General features: G+C 40.7%; 1 protein-coding gene across 1 annotated transcript in view; it reads right to left on the bottom strand.

The window, feature by feature from the left end:
- XYLB (xylulokinase) overlaps positions 1 to 19,930 on the bottom strand; it is a gene marked incomplete at both ends in the record, with an annotated part of 81,325 nt that overhangs the window by 13,380 nt on the left and 48,015 nt on the right. The window contains one exon of the mRNA XM_084226402.1: positions 1,215 to 1,273. Within this exon, the coding sequence (XP_084082528.1) occupies positions 1,215 to 1,273 (59 nt within the window). The remainder of the gene's footprint in view (positions 1 to 1,214; positions 1,274 to 19,930) is intronic.

Raw genomic sequence — 19,930 nt, 5'->3', positions numbered from 1 at the left:
TGGCCTCTAATCAAGATGTAAGAAAGTGACCTCCTCCACTGGACAGCAAAGAAGGAGTCAATGGACAAGACTTTGGGAGGGGCTAAAGGGTTAAAAGTTTTCCCATGGTGGGAAAAAAAATCCTTTGTTCCCAGTGCTGCATTATTTTCTCTATTCAGTCTTCTGTTGTATTTTTTGATAAGGTTTCAATAAACCTTTTAAATTTTTGGGAGTGAGTGTCATTTCTCACAACCATCACCAGCAATAAGACCTGGCCCAAGATTAGAACTTCTGGTGTACCTGTCTACCTGCAGGTCAGAGCCTGTGGTTAACAGGGAGCTTGTCCAGGCAGCCCAGAGAGCTCCTGGGATCACCCAGAAGGTGATTTACATTTGTTAAGTTAAAAAACCAACCCAGTTGGGATTTTGTTGCTTTCCTCTGCGCTGCAGCAGACAGGATCTCCCCAGCTTACAGGGCTGAGAGATCATGACCAGACATCCCACCACAGCTGGCTGGATTTGGGCAGGATGAATGCCAGCCCAGATGTCTCTCTCTGTGCTGTCACAGCCAGGTGAGAGGGCTCTCCCTGTTTGTGAGCCAGGCTTTGCCAAGTCTCAGTGGGCAGAAGCAGAGAGCACACGATGGATAAAGCCTCTTACCCAGGCTGGATGTGCAGCAGCAGCAAAAGAGGAGGTTGGGAACAAACAACAGTCCAACCAAAGTGTAGCCTCCTCCCAGCAAATGATAGGATGCTAATAAGTAACACAAAGGCAGGGGGTTGAGGTTTGTATGAGGGTGTGGCTTTGTTTTTGGTTTTTTTCAATGGTTTTTTTCAATGTTTACCACCAGTGTAATTCCCCTTCAGCTGAAAGAAACCAATGGTTCAACTTTGACCTGAATGACAAAAAAACAAAACCAAAAAACAACTCAGGTATTACATAAGTTTCTTTGTGATTTCTTTGCTGATTGATTTGATTTAAGTGATGAGACCTGTGCTTCAGATACATATTCACAAAACCAGTCAAGTGTGAAAAAACCTCTAAGTTCAATTTAAAATTAGCACTGGGCTAAAGGTTTTCACACTAAACCAGAAGAAAAACCCCAGAGACCCGCAGCAGATTCACAATTCCATCTCCACACCTTCCTGTGCAGCTGCTGTGATTTGGATTCAGTACAGCAAAATAAAAATGGAGATGCAACTGCAAGTTTAGTTCAGGACTTAATTTTCTACTTACCTGTAAGATCTTTTTATTGTGAGATGCACCACCAGTAGCCAAAATCCTTGTTCTAGGCACTGCAATGCAATAAAAAGTACAAATCAGACTGACAGTGCACATGGCCAAGATTTGTGCTACTGGGCCAAGTACAGTGAGAAGAAGAAGGTGGGAGCCAGGGTTCTCTCTCTGTACCTCTAATTCACCTTCTGTAAAAAAGGAGATAACACTAATTACCCACTTTTCCAAGGCACATTAGGATTCTTCCTTAGAAGAGGCAACATAAATATTGCAGATCTATTATTATTGTAGTGCTATCAATGTCAGGGAGATTTGCAAAGGAGATAGAGAGTAAGAAAGGCAGTGTTATTATATTACAGCTCTGGTTTGAGGTCAGATTGGTTTGGCTCAGAGCTGTATATATACAAACTGACAGATAACCTTTAAAATCAGCAGTATTTTCCAAACTTATCTCCTCATGACGTTCACAGTCAGAGTTCACTGAAACCTGGGCAATCCCCATGCGCTTGAGTGACAAAGAAGTGTGTCAAAAGGCAATTAGAGATGGTCTAAATCACTTCACTAAAATAAAAAAATATCTGAATCTTCATCCAGTGCAAACCCACAGCTTTGGGGGAGTTAAAAAATATACCCTTAAAGAAACCCATCCTTTCTTTACATTCCTGAATGTCTGTCTCCTTCCCCATTTATTTGTGCACGGCATGCAGCAAGCCACAGAGCTATCCACAATCACAATTCAGCAAGGCATTCCAAGCATAAACAGTCCAAATGTTCTCACTGAAGTTCTTCAAAGGCTTAAAACAAAATAAATGCATAAACACTTTGACATCATACATTTAAAAAAAAATCTGAACATTTAATTACCCTGATTTATGACAATAATAAGCGATACCATCATGTATACCCTCCCAAAAGGGAAATTTCACTGTGGTTATTGTTTTGTTATCTTAACTTCCTTTTTAATAAAAGCTAAAGATAATTTATTTCTCACAAGGCAAAGTTGAGCAACTTACACTGATGCCCTAAATAACTTATTGTCATTTATCCTTTCAAGTATCTTAATGACAAAAGCCCCAAAGACAGAATTAGAAATAATCAGAAGATGCAGCTCACCACACCATTTCCAGACCCCCATCTGGGTGCTCAGGTGGAGCCCAAGACCCAGACAAAGCATTGCATGGGGGACCCTATTTAACTGATAAATTTAATTTTATTTTCCTCTTTGGAGGATATTCAGTGATGCACAAATTGGGTTTTAAAAGCCATTAGGATCTCTGTCAATGTCAGTAAACAAATAAAACAAACAGCAGAGTGATTCCTCAGGGAAAACAAGTTTCAATTATACCAACACAGAGTGACAGATTCCTGCCAAGATTATCACAACAACATAATAGCACAGAAACCAGTGAAAAATAACTAGTAAGCCTCTGTTCCTAGAAACCAAACCAAACTCTAAATTATTTGCCTGGTAGTCACAATTCTGTCTCGCTAAACCTTGTTGAGAATATAAATTCTTGCAGAACTACCACATCCAACGTGAAAACCCCACATTTCAGAGACAGACAGCAGGACAGGATGAGAAACAGACACACAGGCTACACTTCCCAGCAGCTCCAACCAAAGAAGAAGCCAGGCTTGCTCTCCAGTGCCTCTGGAAAGGGGCCCCTGCTGGGCTCCCACCATCAGGAAAGAGCAGTGGGCAACATCAAAGTGCCAAAGCCAAACAGCAAACACAGCTCAGCTGCTCCCTGCACTGCCATCTGTGTGCCAGCCCCCTGTCCCAGGGCTCCTGCTCCACAGCCTCCCAAATGTTTGCATTTGGAATCCAGGAATGGACAGGAGACTTCCTCCTTGCGAGGTCAGCACCTTTGGGTTTTGGCTGTGTTATAAATTCATGCCATCACTGTAACTCCAGCCACTTCTATATCAATAAATTATCAGAAACACAGGGGCAAATTTACAGTGCATTTTCTATTTAACACAGGCCCCACACAAGTAAGCATTTACCCCACTATCAGTTGAGTTAGGTGTCTTCCAAGAGGCCAAACCAGATCTCAACTCTAAAATTGTTTAAGATGCTGCTATCTGCACACCCACCTTAATCCAGACTATTTCTTTTGCAGCAAAATACTAGGAATTATTTGAGAATATATCTAACCTACTTGATAAAAGAAACTAACTTAATTTACACTGTGAAGTTTCTAACATTGGTTAGCCAGCTCATGTTCTAAATTGGATCCACTCATGAGTGCAAACACCCACAGACACACAGCAAAAGCACCCAAAAACCTATGCTGAAGCTACATAAAGGGCAAAACCATTCATTCTCCTCCTCTTTGAGTAAATAAATAGCTCACTCCCCTGAAACACCTCCCAGCAGGTTACAGCCAAGTGAGCTTTAGCCATCTCTGGGGGATGACAGACTGAGCTCCTCTACAGGTGGGACTGATCCATCCAGGGCACATGGAAGCAAAATATCAGGGGAATGTGGTGCTCTGCAAGTGGCCAGAACAGAGACAACATCATTCCTCCTGGAGTTTCAGTCACTTCTCACAGACAAGGATTAGATCCCTAAAGAACTACTGGAATTTGCTGAATTTTAAGTTTACTTCTTATTTCAGTCTCTCTCCAAAGAACAAGGAAAATACATTGATCACTGATTTCGGGGATTGTCTTTTTAATGCCAATAGTGTGTGCTTTACTGAACAGTGGACATTTGCTCTGAGATGTGTAATTGGATACATCTTATAAATAAATAAAGCAAGCCCATCATTTATGTATAAAAGGCATTAACAGAGACATTGTTCATCCATCACCAGCAGTGTTCTCAGCCAGCTGTGTTTGAATCTGTCAGGAGCTGCCATCCATCCCCTACAGCACTGCACAAAGAGAACTTCACAGCGTTGCTAAAAAATCCCCAACAACGGTAGCAAACATAATTCAAGAATTCAACTCTTTAACAGATGAGAGAATCAGATTTAAACATCTTTTAATTAAAAGCTCCCTGCATACTACCTAACCAACCAGCTTATTTCCTTCTTATTGAAAAACTAATTATTTTTTAGAGAGCTGATGCTGAATTTTAACCCTATATAGAAAGTGTTTGCAGCTGCACGTGGCACAGCGTTGTTCTGCCATATGCACATCTTCTGGAGAGTTACTGTCTTCTGTGGAACCTGGTGATTAACCTAAAAAAACAATGTTAAAATAATGCTTCCCACTGGACAGGAGAAGGGAGGAAGCCCCAAGAAGTTTGTTTATGTGGGAAGTCTGACCAAAAGGCACTTTTCCACAAGGTTGAGAAGGCAGCACACTCTGTGCGCGTTACTGTGCACACAAAAATACTCGTCGTGCCTTCCACAGAGATCCAGCAAGAACTGAGTGATGTTAAAGTTCATCTCCTGTCTCTTGCTTTCAGCCAAAATATTGCTTTTATTGGAAGGTACATAGGGAAAAGAAAAAAAATCTGTCACTGAGAATTGAAGGAAATTACAATGATATATGTTCAGCATTGTCAGCGGTCCCAAAAAAACCTGCAGTCCTGCATCACTGTATATTTACAAACACAGAGGAGGGGCAGGCACTGATCTCTGCTCTGTGTGACAGTGACAGAACCTGAGGGAATGGCCTGAAGTTGTGGCAGGGGAGGTTCAGGTTGGATATTAGGAAAAGTAATATTATTGGGCACTGAACAGGCTCCCCAGGGCAGTGGTCACAGTATCAAATCTGACAGAGCTCAAGAAGTGCTTGGACAATGCTCCTGTTCACATGAGGTGACTCTTGGGGAATGTCCTGCATAGGGCCAGGAGCTGGGCTTGATGATCCCTGTGGGTCCCTTCCAACTGAGGGCACTCTGTGATTCTATGATGATAAATATAACTATTAAGAAAAATAATTACATTGGCAAACTCACACCTGTCAGAAAGGAAACGCTGATAATTGTCACCAAAACTCTTCTGCCACATCATTGGTGCAGGGAGACTGGAGGCTGAAATTCAGCCTCCTGTCCCACCAGGAGTGGGTCAGACCAGACTGTGACAGACCCAGATGCTGAAATTGGTGGGATGACTCCTGACCTCAGGGCTTTTGGAGTTTCCTGTATTTCAGCAGGACAGAAACGGTGTGTCTGTGTCACTACAGAATTTTGCTGGTTTGTGCACTTTAAAACCAGAATTTCACTTTCCATTTTGGGGCTGAGACCTCTTCCAATTTTTCATCTAAATTTTCAGTGCTACCCACAGTCCTGGTTTATACCCTAAACTTCAGGCACATGCTGACTTTCAAAACTCTTAAAAGACAATTCCAAGAATTCATCCAAACAGCTTCATAACATCTTTCTCTTCACAACTGAATCCATAAATAAAACAGAACAATAGAACATGTATTCAAAAAGCAGCTGATTATGCACATGAACCCACGCCAGTTATAAGCATGATTGCAAATAACTGCAATTTACAATTTGCAAGCAACAAGAAAAGCCCCTCCTTTATTTCTCTGATTAACTTCAAAGACTATAATTTTTTTTAAACAGTATTTGCTAGCTTTTCATTCAAGGAAAAAAATAAAACAAAAATATATGGGGTTTTTGTCCCATTTATCAAACAAATATTCCAAAATCATCCTCCTTGCTTATTAACTCTTCTAAAATTCATGCTAATCTTCTTTATTCATATAAAGACACTGAAATTTAACTCCTGTTATGGTAAAAGATTGCTCTTATCTAAACCCTTTGTAAATATGGCCTTTTATGTCCCTGAGACTTCTAGGACTGGGTCCTAAACAATATCTACATGGATGAGGCAAAAGTGATGGAAACTGGAATGTACCCTTTTTCTCCTTTTCCCTTTTAATTTAGACAAATACAACTGCCCAAGTAAAAGCCATTCAAAAACTATTTTTTTAATTTTTTTTTTTTTACTTTTTAGAAGTGTTTCTGACTTTCACTTTGAAGCATCAGCTAATTTATTTCTGACAAAAGCAAGCCAGGTTTGCCATAGAGGATGGTTGCTTTTCAACTGGCAAGTGAAGAAGTTTTCATATATTTTGTAACACACTTTAATTTCACTGAGGGTTGCTCAAATGTTTGTCAAGAATTTTCCAGGCACAACATTTAGTCTTATTTTTTAAATGCAATGCCTGGGGAAGAAAAACAACTTTTGCAGATAGAATTGATCATCAGCCTCTAAGGCTACTGTAGTAGAGCTACCATTAAATCATCTGTAATTCAACAGAGGGGAAAAAAAGCCTGGGTTTTCTCAGCAGCAATGACAAATTTGCCTAATATTCTCAACATTTATGCTACTTACATAGATAAAGTCTCTACAATGATGTGGGGGAGACCAGGCATGATTCTTCTTGCTCACACTGCTACAAGGCAAGAATGATGCCACTAAAATGAGCAGAGGAGCAAGAACCAAGCTGAAACAGAGTAGGAACAGTTTAGTAACCAAGGCTCATGTGCCACTGATAGTCACAGGCCAACTCATGTTCTCAAGAAATTGTTCTTCATGAAGATGTCAAATTTGGCTCCCTTAAGACCTTGTTTCAATCAAGACAAAACTTTAGGATTTCATAACCTGAAGTCTGAAGACACCAAATCACCTTATTGAAAATCCTCCTAGTCTAGTTTAGCTCAGAGATTAATTTAAAGTTTAATGTTGACCCAAAGCCTTCTCCTTCTTGATGGATTTCAGGAAGAAATAAACAAAGAAAGACATGCACATAAATTACCTCTTAAGAGCAGTTTAAATGACTGCAGATTGCCCCCAAAGAACCCACACAGCCCAAGAGGTACTCCAGATGAAACAAAATCTACTCAAGAAACATTTCAACTTCATTGACTGCAGCAGAATTATACTGCAGGGAAAACTTTGGTACATGAGTGGTAAAGACTTCTTTGGGAACAAGCAGATCAATAGTCATAACATTGTTATAACATATACATTGAAGCTGGCAACAAGGCTTCTGAAATATTTGCAATTCTTGTACAAATACTGCAGAGCTGCAATTGCTTATCAATTCACAGTGATTTTTAATTTATTTTTTTTAGACACAGATCTCTATTTGGCAGAATATTATGATGAAGCCTGGGACAAATTCCAAAGGTAAGGTCTAAAAGAAAAATCCACAACTCAGCACTAGAGCCTATAGTAAGGGGGGGAAAAGCAGCAGATTCAGACAAATAAATTTTGTAGATAAGGGTTGAATATTTTGGAAAAATATTTCTCTGAAGCTTTTAAGGAAAGAGATGGAAGAAATGGCAGAGGGGTTGGAACTAGATGATCTTTCAGGTCACTTCCAACCCAAGCTTTTCTGTGATTCCATGAACACTTAAAATCTGTTTGGTCAACACTGAAAACGTATGGGAGAAGTGTTTTCCTGAAGCCATTATTACAAGAAGCAATTTAATGACCTTTGCTATCTTCTGCTCATTTAATGTCTAGGTTCTCAATGAATTCATTAAAGAAAACATAAGTAACATATTTCATGAAGTAATAAGGTAACAAGGATTCATGTACCAACGTAACTGCTTATATCAAGTTTAATTTTTTTGGTTTTTGGCCACTCAGTTTTCCTCTTTTGTTACCCCAAGTTTGGATATTATAAGAACTGTGTGTTGGGCAAAACACTGATAGCCACAAAAACTATTCAGCAGTTGTTCAAACATCTATAAAGTAGCCAGGGCTCCAATTAAAGGCTTAACCTAACAAAGAACAACCTGCTTTGATTTACCCTGTGTTGCCACAATTATTCACGAGACTCTTGGCACCACCTCTACCTTCACCTTCCACTGCAGAATTCCTGTTATTCAACAAATGAACAAGAGATCTGGAACCAGTGTGACAAATTAACTGATTCCCAAAAAATGTTCTCAAGCAGCTGGTGCCAGTCTGAAAAGAAGACCAAAGGAGATGAAACCAGGCATTTTAAATCTGGCCATCACATCCAGTTTTTTAATAACATACCTGCAGACAGCTCCAAAATAGTAAAACATCAGAGTGGACTATTTGCCTAAATGAGATCACACAAATTCCACAGACTGATCTCAGAGTCCAGATCTGTAATCACTGAGCTACAGGGACCTTAGAGAGACACAGAACCTCAGCTAAAGTGACTGAGGATTTGCTGTGCCTGCTGAGTGTTTTCATGTTTAATACCTCTAGATAGTTGCACTCTTCCCATAATTTATATTTTTATTCTTTAAACTTTTAGTCACTTAATCTTTGTGGCTTTAGCCTTCCAGTCAAAATGTTATTATTAAAATTAGGTTTCCCCTTCACATGTTGGCACTTTACAGACCACAATTAAATTACATCTTGTATCTCTTTTTAGTGAGCTAAGGATATTATGTTCTGCCACTCATTAAAAAGCATCATTTCAAGACCACAAACCACTGATGCTTAGTGCTGCTGGTCTAATATCATTGCCTTGGACTTCACCTCTGAAACCACTATCAAAGAAAAGAGCAGAGTTGGTAAGAGCACTAAAAATGCCTGTCCCAGAAGTGCCTGGCTGCATGTTCTCAGATGGCTCATCCAGATATTTACCAGCTTATAAAAACTCCTGATAAATCACAGAGGACCTTGCACTGGAAAAAGTTCTCCTGGGAGAACTTTTTGGAGGGAATGTTCTGGCTCTGAATGTCTGTAGCTCCAAGAGGCAGTGCCCTGTAGTGCCATGCCAGAGGGGTGCCCTGTGGTCCCACCACACTGAGCCCAGGGTTCTGGATAGTTCTACACTGAGCTGCATCCCAGTGCCTCTGGCAACCCTGACAATTCCTGCTGCTCAGCTCCCAGGCTAAGGTGGGACATTCACCCAGAGACAGGCACATGCTAGATATGCTCACAAATTAGTTTTAATGAAAAGGTTGCTGCTACCTTAGGCATTCTCCACTGACTAAAACCATTTTTTTCAATGTGCTTTGAAGGCAGCATTGCAGCACAGTTCAGTATCTCCTCAAAGTATTCTGACACATGAGAAACTTGTGCTTTAAACTCAGCAAAACACACACCCTCCCGCACATATCACAATTCTGATGTGTGTAAGAACCACATGTGGCTTTACAGATCACCCTTCAGTAATTAATGCTTGTTACTGACTTAGTCAGGAAGACAAAGAACACAGTTTTTAATAAAGATTTGTCCTCACACACCAATATCCAGCCTTGAAAATCTTTTAAGGGAAATGGAAAATTACATTGGCAAATCAACATATGACACCATCCATCGAAGGTTAAAATGAGAAAAGCAAGCAAGGAGATAAATGAGCCACCCAAGGTCACACAAAATCAGAAGAACAAGCAAGAATAGAACAAAGGCCTCTTCATTACTTAGATCACAAATGCATTCAATTCTGCATTAGTTAATCTGCAGAGTATGAGCATCAGTAGCGAGACATGTCCACAGGAGAAAATATAATAATAATGAGCTGCAAGTTCAGCATTACCTAAAGCCACAGGATATAATTAAAAGGCACAGGGTACAATGACCTGACCTTGAATGCCACTCAAGTAATGAGAAAAAAGAACGTGCTATCAAGTATTTTGATTCTAGAGAAACCCAAAGCACAAGAAACCTGGGGGAAAAATCAGTTTGAGCTCTAGATTTGCAAAGCAGATCTCTGCCAGGTCTCAGGCCTGCTCTTCCCTCCACACCAGCCTTTGTGCCTTATCAACAGCAGCAATAAAAACCCCTGGAAATGCAGCAGAAAAGACTCTAGCCCAAGCAATATTTTATTTTTGCAAAGGATAAGCCTGATAAAAAACCATATAAGAGCTCCCAAAACAAGGCAATTTGGGTGTTTTCTTTAACATTTTTTCAAAAGAATTATTACATCTGTTTTGGCATCCACAAATACTGCCTGTAGCTTTTCATCTCCTATTCCAGGAAAGCCAGTTTGTGTTCATTCAGTGCCTTGTGAAGAATTTTTCTTCCTGATTTTTGTCTTTCATACCTCCTACTCCTCTCAGTAGAAACATCCTACAGGTTGAAAAGTACTTCACAAGAATAAAATTAATTGATAGGAGGGTGTAACTGCTCACCAAAGGAGAGCTGAGATAGCAGAAAATCTGTTTGTTTGTTCAGTTAAGTTCCATATATCAAGAGGAGAAGAAAATAAATTGAGGCAGTAACGTTTTTCTCCCTAAAAACTACACCAGACCTACTCACAGAAAAAACCTCATGCTGACCTGCTCTGTGTGACTGTGCTGAGTTACTTCACTGCTCTGAACTCATTCTTCCTGTACCTAAAGAACACAGCACTGGGGACCACTTGTACCAGTTGGGTCTCTGAGCAGCACTAAAGCCTTCTGTTATTAATAAATCTCCTTCTTTCCAAGTGGATTATATATAAATGAATTCTGTGACCTCTGGCAGGCCAGAACTAAACAGAGAATACAGTTTGTTCCCATTTAACTGAAAAACAAAGGCTATGGAAAGATGAATAGAGAGGAGCAATTAATATTTCCTAATAATTGTCACGGTGAATGGGAGAGCTGCTGCGTTTCTCAGGGTTTCTGCTCAGAAAGGTTCCAGGTAGCTATTCATTCACAGGGCTGGGTTCATGTAAATCAGATGTTGTTGCCAAGCAACTATAGGTGCTAAGGAATGAAATACAGTCTGCAGAAACCTAATAGCCTGGAGAGAAAAGGGACTACAATCAGAGATTTATGGCATATATAAAAGGGAAAGAGTCATTCTCCCACACACAAAGAACACAGATACTTTATTATAAATGTCCTTAGCATGTTTTTCTAAGGCATAATTAAGCAATAAAATTCCCACTACACCCCAAATCAAACAGGTAAATTCCTTTTTTTTTTTAATGTTTTGCTCATTAAACTTTCTAGAAATAGATTTTGAGAAATTAGCTACCGAGACAAAAGGTAAAATTTAACCCAAAGATCTTCTTTTGTCCAAGAAAGGTGTTAGGTATACAGACAGCACTGCAACTGCCAATCAGCTTTTCACTTTACCTTCTTATGTTTTTATACCATGCTCATTAACATTGCATCTGATCATCAGAAATTCTCTTTAAGCTTATTAAGATTTTAAAATATTTTTAGCAAGTTAATTAGAATACATTAACAGAGCTCATCTGTGTTCACCCATCATGCATATTTTATTCATTCAGGCAAATTGCTTTTAAATGAAATATTAGATCTAGGAGGGGCACACTGTTGGGTACTGAACAATACAACCCCTCATACAAACATACTCTCACACACACCCTAATAGCTTTGTGCCACTGAAAAGTGGGGACTTTCTGATGTCAAAGGGCTTTTTAAATTCCTATTATTACAATCTCCTGCAGCTGTCTGTGCATACATGGACCTGGTGGATCATCCTTGTACCTGAACCCTGTTGCCCTCACATTCCCTGTACAATCAATAAAAGTTAAAGACTAACATTGCAATGGGAACCAAAGGTCCAGCTAAGGAGAGGGAAAGAACATTTTCTGCCCCTCACACTGTAATTTTTACAAATCCATGTTTGATGGGTTTGTTTTTCTCCTGCTGATGGTGTCTGAGGATCTCACTTGAGCCCAGTCAGAGGCTCTGGCACAGGATTCTGCCAGGCAGGGGTGCACATGGGCTTGGCAGAACAACCAGAACAGCTCACAGAGGATGAACCTGAAATACCCTGAACCTTTGCTTTAGCAACCATTGAAATGCCTCCCTCTAATGTGCACTCAGTGTCACCAAGTGTAACTAAATAATAATTTCTGAGGAAAAAGGAGATTACAAAATTACCTTGGCATATTGTTGGCATGCCTCTTGCAGAATTTTACTCAAGTCAGATGAAGTCCATCCACTGGCCACTGAAACTTAACTACAACTCTAATAATAACAAGATGTTCCTCAAGCTCCTGATATACCTTCACTCAATCTAGCCAAATAAGGCATCTTTGAAATCATTCCTTTATGGCCCAAATACTTCCTATCTGAGGAAAGCTGGAAAAACCACACTAATTTCACCAACAGTTCTCAAGTTAAGCAGTTACTTTTAGAGATCTGCAAAAAATAAAGTTTGCCAACCTCATGCTTGATTCAGATATTGCACTCTCACTGCATTTCAATTAACCTGCCACAGATTGCAGAGCTGACATATTTGATTCAGATAGTAAAGAAAACACTCTTTAAAAAAACCAGGTCTGAATCCTTTGATGAGTGATCATACAATCCATATCAAAATACACATTTAAGTCTCAGTCACCACACATTTCATGATCTGCATCATTAACACTGTCTGGATTGAGGGATTTTGATAATCTCTCTGACAATCTATAGCAGTTCTTTATCTCCAAGGCACTGATGCCTTTTAACCAATGATCATTATTTAGGTATGCTTTGTGCCTGTAGCATTCCCTGAGATGTTAATCTCCATAATTCAAGAGGCTGCTCTTTTATAAACTGCTGCCATACTCCCCATGTTTTTTTCCACTGATGAACCCCAAAATCAGGTGTGTTTCATTTAGCACTTGGCTGAACACATCAGCCATGCTGACACTGGGATATTTTAAGCACAGCTGAGCAATTCCATGGAAAGTTCTTCCAAAGGCCAAGAGAAGAGAGCTGTCTCAATGGATGGAGTCCCTTTTCTCTGCATAAATCACTATTGATTGCACTGAACCCAAACCCACCCTGCCATAACCTCTTCCTCCTATTTCTACCTTTATTAATCAACTCACACATCAAAAGCATAAGACACAGTCTGCACTTTTTTTTTTCTCAAGCTTGACCAAGCAGTTTTATGTTTTAAAGGAATTCTCAGCCATTGACAGCTGGGGAAGAGATTTCACCTCCCTGCCACAGAGCTGGAGTCCAGCAGCTGCCTTGGCCACAGGGATCAGCTGGGATCTCTCCCCAGATCTCTCTGCATGCTGAGTAATGAGCCTCACAATCCCAAAAAACTATTTGCTGGCATTAAAAAGCAAAAACTGCCTTGGTTTATTTTGTAGCATTTAAGCAGAGATATGTCCTATCCTAAGAAAAGAAAAAAACCTACCTTGAACTCAATATAAATTTCTAGTAGCACCCTAATTGCAGAGAGTAGAGCTTGAACGAGCAATGAAGGGAAATCAACATTCAAATGTCATTTAGAGTGACCAAAGATGCTGAAATATGCATACAATTAAGAGTATTCTCTAGAAGAAGGAGTGGGTAAAGTAAAGCATGACTACCAGACAACAGTAAAATAAAATAAATTTAGCAAAGCACATTTTGTCATTGGCCTACCCTGGCACACACTGCTTGTTCCTACAGCAGAAGCAGTGACTCATTTATCCAAGCCAGCACAATTTTAACAAGCCTCTCTAATACCACTGCTGGAGCTGCAGCTGGGGCACAGCTATGCTCCTGCTCACCTGGCTCAGGATTTTAATGACATCCTGGAGCTCTCCACTGCTTTCAGAAACTTCCCTGTTAGCCCAGCCTTCCCTGGAGCAGCTCAGGGTGTGTTATCCACCCCAATCCCTCCAGAGGAGTCTCATCTATCTTCATGAAAAAGCTGAAAAACTCCTCCTGTCCATTCCCTCTCTCTTCCCCTTCTCCCAAAAACACAGCACAGAGGACTCAGGGCCAGTTCTTTTCTTTAAATTTTCTTCTGCAAAGGCCAAAATCTTCCACTACCTAACACCCAGCCCCAGCTAAGTATGAGACATCACTGAATAGCCACTGAAACCACCAATTTTAATTTTTAATTTTTTTATTATCATCATTATTGTTGTTAAAGAGGGTCCTCACTTTTTTTTTTTTCCAATGCAAAAGGATGAGATTTTGCACTCTGGGTACATCCTCTGGGTTCCTGAGATGTGCTTCATCAAAATGCAGCATACTCTGAGTCCCTTTCACTCCACCACATCCAATCCCCACTTAAAACAGTCAACAAAAATGTACAACATCTTTTCCCAATTCCTCACAGTTAACACATTAAGTGGCAATAAAGGGTGCAATGACTTTCCAAGGGCATGTACCTGTTTAATTATTCAAAAGAAAATTGACTCAGGCACCATGGTATGAAACACTGAAATATGCAAATGGAGTAAATTATGGGGGAAAGCAACAAAAGAGAAAAAAAAGGGATGATGGTGAGGGGAACATATGGGGGTAGATTCTGATCATCCTGTGTCTCTGAGTTTCTCTGTATACATGTGTGTAAGAAGGAAAGCTTGTGAAGTGACAGAAAAATTATTATTTACTCATCTCAGTACTCTGACCAGGGCCTTGAAACAATCTAACCATGCCTAGAATTTCCTAAGAGAGTGTTATTTTCACCTATATACATGAAGCAATTTCAGAAAAAGGAATGTTTACACCTTTCTAAACAATCAAATCTTACTGCTGGGAAAACACTTGTTTCAACATAGGCTGTATAGAACAGAAGAAAAGATGCAGGACCTGATCCATGAGTAGATCTCATTTATTCTAAATTAAGGGTCTGAAATAACTCACTAAAGTAATAAGACCAGGTTAACAGAAAGGTACCATAACACCAATTCTAGCTATTTGTCCATAAAACATGAATATCCCATTAAAACAAAGAGCATTTGATTTTACCTTGGACCAGAGCAAATGTCTTTCCAATCAAGACATCCAGTGAATTGAATGTCTCTTGTAAGCAGGTGCTACTGTGTTATATTTTCATCCAAACTGCTGAGAATAAGCCAGAAGAAAATGACAAAGTAAATTGAACAAGAAAGTGTCTGATCTTGATGAATAATTCAATGATGCAATGCAACAAATACTGATTTTTTTTTTCCCCTGGTAAAGGCAGTTTACAACTGTCCTTTGCTTAGAAAAATGACCTTCTGATGGTAATTATACTTTTGTCTTTAGGCACTGGATGACAGTCTTAGTAATGCTCATGATTCCAGTTCAGAGCTCTGCTGCTGATCTCAAAGCACTCCATTCCTGCTATATCACCTAATCCTTTTTTAAGAACATAAGTGCTGAAGAATTTCAACTGTAATATCAGGCACACTGGCCACTGACTGATCTTTAACTATTCTGGTCACTTTTCTGAAGTCTTAAAAGGCAAAAGGCACAGAATACACAGAATTCACAGAATTTCTGTGTTGGAAGAGACCTTCAAGATCATCAAGTCCAACCCAGCCCCAACACCTCAACTCAGCCCTGGCACCCAGTGCCACATCCAGGCTTTGTTAAACACACCCAGGGATGGGGACTCCACCACCTCCCCGGGCAGAACATTCCAGAACTTTATCACTCTTTCTGTGAAAAACTTTCTCCTGCTCTCCAACCTGTATTTCCCTTGGCACAGCTGGAGGCTGTGTGCTCTGGCTGTGTCAGTGCTGCTGCAGACAGAGCCCAGCCCAGCTGAGCACAGGCACCTTTCAGGAGCTGTGAGAGTGATGAGGGCAGCCCTGAGTCTCCTTTTCTCCAGGCTGAGCACCCCCAGCTCCCTCAGGGCTCCTCTCAGGGTTTGTGTTCCCAGCCCCTCTCCAGCCTCGCTGTCCCCTCTGGATGTGCTCAGTGTCCCAAGGTGCTTCCCAAGCTGAGGGGCCAGACTGGACCCTGGACATGCCCATTCCCAGAGGAACTGCTGGACTGCATGGATAACAACAGGCAGAGAAAGCCATCACTGCCACTCCACAGCCAGCACAGACAGGAGGGCACTGGCAGGATTAGGCTGTGACACACCAAAGCTGGACTTGTTACAAGAAAAGATTCTGATAGGATAGCAAGACACAGGAGTAGGTTAACCACCATTCCCATTCCCTGAGGAACTCCTTGACTGAGTGGATGACAATGGTGCAGACACAGAAAACCTTCACTCTGCCACGACAGAAAAGTCACTCTGCATCCAGGGCTGTCAGAGCCACAGGTCCAGAGCAACCATGGACATACAAGTGAATGAAAACAGAATTCACCAGGAAAGGGCTGAGCTAGAACAGTCTCTGTTCCCAGAAGTTTGGTTTTTATTACCAACAATTTAAAAAGGCAAGTAAGAGCTCTCCTGTAACATCCAGTGATGTCTTGTGAAAGAACAGAGGCTAGATGGATGCAAAGAATAAAGCAGGGATTTATCCAAAGGATCTCCTCCATGGATGCACCTTGGGCAGCACCAGAGCCCAGCCAGGGCTGCACCCAAGATGACCCAAAATGGCCCCAAAATGCCCGGCCGGGCACGGGGTCTCTCCCTGGGATCAGCTCTGCTCCATTTGCACCTTGCAGTTCATTGTCCCATCCCAGCTTTAGCCCCTGCAGTCCCACCCTGCTTGTTTTTCTCTCTCCAGCCCACGGGGTTTGTGCTCTGGGGCTGAGATTTGGCTCATTTGTCCTTGGTGCACAGCTGGAGCAGGAATTATTTTGTCTCCCTGCTCTGTGCACAGAGCTCACCATCCCATAATATGAAGCCCAGATCCACACACTAAAGCAGCACAGAACCTGAAAAATATAAAAGCTAAAACCAGAGGCATCACAAGAATAAAGACTATGTTGGAAGAGCCCTCTCACTGGGGAGATGAGCTCAGCCTGGTGATGACCAGAGAAATCTTCCCTAGGGCTGGGCACAGCACTGTGTATTCAGGTCTTTCTGTGAGCCATTCTTCACATATCAATATTTTAAAAAGGGACTTTTTCATTAGAAGATCACAACTGAGAAAGGCTCATTTTGCCTTTTCTCATTTATTCTTCACTCATTGGGCTCTACTTCTCTCCCTTGGTGCACAATTTTATTATAAAAACATACAGCAAATAATACAGTCTGCAATGGGTTATCAATACAGCCAGAAAAACAACAAAATTTAGAAAAAGTTAACCCTACTAAAGTTTGTCACACTTGACATAACCAGGACTGTCCTAAATACAAGCAAGGACACAGGCACTCAGGTGCCTCTTTCCCATCTCCTGCAATATTTCAGCATTTCTTGTTCATGAATACTCAGATAACATTTGGCAAGTTGGCAGCACTTCTTAGCACCTAACGATCTAATAAAAGGTTTTTTTTTCCTCTGTGCTAGACAAATCTGCCCACCTTCAACCTCTGCTACCCATAAAACAATTTATTCAAGTACCTTTACTCTGAGCACAGTTAACCTTTGCAATGTACAAAAGCTTCTGTGCCTCATAAATGAGCAAAGAGCTCCTAATGAACAAAAAATACTTTCCTGACTAAAAGTTTAATATTAATTCTGGGAATACAAAGTATAATATTACTACCCATATATTGTACAGCATATAGCTCATGCATCTTCTTTTAAAAGATTTTTGTTTTCAAATTACTATTGTGTAAGATTTCTATACACCACAAGGATCCTTTTGGTTACTGTGGATTTACACTGGGAACCAGAAAAAGAATGAGCATGAAAAAGAAAACTCACACTCACACTAGTTAAAAAGCCAAGGGATGAACGTAAGGGGAAAAACAAGATTAATTTTGTTTTCTTCATTTCAAGGTTAAACCCCAAAGAACTTTAACATGGGTGCAAGTTTTCAGTGCAAGGTCCACGAACTCCTGGCTGCCCATAATGTAAGAGAAACACCTTGGTTGCCAAGGAGACTTGAACTTACTATGCAAGAAGTGCAGTCCCATACTGAAAAATTTAGGGACCCTAGAAATTTAAAGTTTGAAAACCAATGATAAAGAGGAAAGAAAGTGGCATGTGAGCAGTTTTCATCCTCCTTTCCCCAGTTTCTTACAGGGATGGGGGATCAGTAGTGGACTGGAAGGCTTGAATTCACCAGTGTCACACTTCTTGTGGAGACATTCTACATTAAAGCAAATGCTGGCTTTAGTTCTGTATTTTTAGCTGCATGTTAAATGAAAAGCTGCACTGAATTCTGCAGTAACACAACTGTTGATCACACTCTGTTTTGTAACAGAAGTCCTGTCAGATATTTAGCCTTAGCTACTAAAAACTATCTTCAGGGAGTACAAACATTTCCCCTCTGGCATCCTGTCAGTCACAGCAAATCTGTAAATAAACTGTCAAACTCCATTCCAATCATTCCTGAATCTGCAAAGGGGAAAAAAAATAGTAAAGTTGGTGCAGCTGGTTGTAGTCCCTGTAGAGCAGGGCTGATTTCACAGCTTTAATATGGTTCACTACTTCACAGCCAGTCTGATCTGATATACAGCATGCAGAAATGAGTGACACCTTTGCTAATCATTTTCTTAAACTTATCACATGTGGAGGTAATAACAGATGCAATGACTTTTCAAGGGCATGGACTGGTTAATTTTTCAACAGCAAATCGACTTCAAGTTCTGCAAAATTAAAAATCCACTAAGACACACAGTCAAGCTATCTAAATTATGGAAAATTGCACAAAAAGGGAAAAGCAAAGGTCTGGTCATGAGAGACACAGTGTTAGACCCTCTTGTTACACAGTCTCATGCAAAGCAGGGATATAGCAGCAGCAAAGAGGCCAAAAATCTAAAGAGAGGTGCTGACTTCAGCAAAGACTGACTAAATAAAATGGGAAACCCTATGTACTATTACCTGGAACATATCTGCACCTCTGTTCTGTAACTCGTAACTTTTCAAGCAATCCTGAAGGAGTTGGTCAAGAATTTTTCTTCCAGATATGTTTTGTTGGACCAGAACAGCTACCTGAGGAGTTTTTCAGGGCCACACTGGAAAATGTGGTAGTGAAGAAAGATCAGAAAGACAGTAAATAAACACTATCACCTTGTTGCCTATGGACTCAGTTAGGACATAAATCCCCTGGTTTAGAGCAGGGACAGAACCTGAACTGGGATCTGCTTTATCCTGCAGATTTTCCTTCACCATCAAGTTTTACAAAGTCACACTGTCTCTCTGGATTGGTGAATATTTCATAAAAGGCAGAATAGCCCCAAGCAGAAGACAGACTGACTCAAAACCCACCAGCAAAGACACTGGCTTGATTTATGTTAAATTTAAGTTCAAGAATAATTTCTGTTATCACTCAAAAAAGGGATCTCAGTTTCCTCACAAAAGGCACCTAAAATGTGACTTTAACTATGAGGCAGTTTGAACAGAAATTTTAGAACAGAAAGCACATTGTTTCCTACGAAACAAAACCACAAATGTTTGATTGCTCAGGAAAGCAAACTTCTCATGCTGAAGTGCACCCTAGGAAAGCAAAGAGCACTGAGGTCACCACGACTGCACTAAGTTTGAAGGTAGAAAAAACTAACACCACCCCCTTAATTAGGGTTACCATATGGTCATATTTCTGCTTTGATGTTGCCTTCCTTAAGCTCAAATTTTGACTGGCTGGCAAGGGAGGAATACAAAATGCACCAAGGTTTGCCATATGGGCCCTGGTCTCCTGTGCACTGCGTGTGTCAGAGAGCTGACATAGCAAAGACATCATGCTCACCATGCAAAGGCTCCATGGCCTATCAGCTGCTATTTCCTTCTACAGATTCCCAGAAGAAACCATGGGAGCCCTACCAAGCATCTTCCATTTTCCTACCACACAGAAATGCAAACCATATGCTCCAAAGTTTGCAGAAGCAACAACTGCTGCTCTCCAGAGCTGAGTGTCAACCTGGTTTATTCTCCTCTGCTTGTACACAAACATCTCATCCAAGCTGCAAATAACCCTCTGTGAACCTGAAAACTCCAGTGATCCAGGTCTGGACCCTTGCACATGTTGGTGTTCAGGGTCCTTAGCAGATCTTTCATCTGAGAATTAAGCACCAAAAAAAGAAATTGCCGGGTCTGAATCTCATTTACCATTTAGCAACTGAGGGAGTTGATAATCC

Source organism: Fringilla coelebs, assembly GCF_963513975.1.
Source record: "Fringilla coelebs genome assembly, chromosome: 1".
Taxonomy (NCBI): Eukaryota; Metazoa; Chordata; class Aves; order Passeriformes; family Fringillidae; genus Fringilla; species Fringilla coelebs.
The sequence above is the reverse complement of the archived record's forward strand: the minus strand, read 5'-3'. Positions and strand labels throughout refer to the sequence as shown.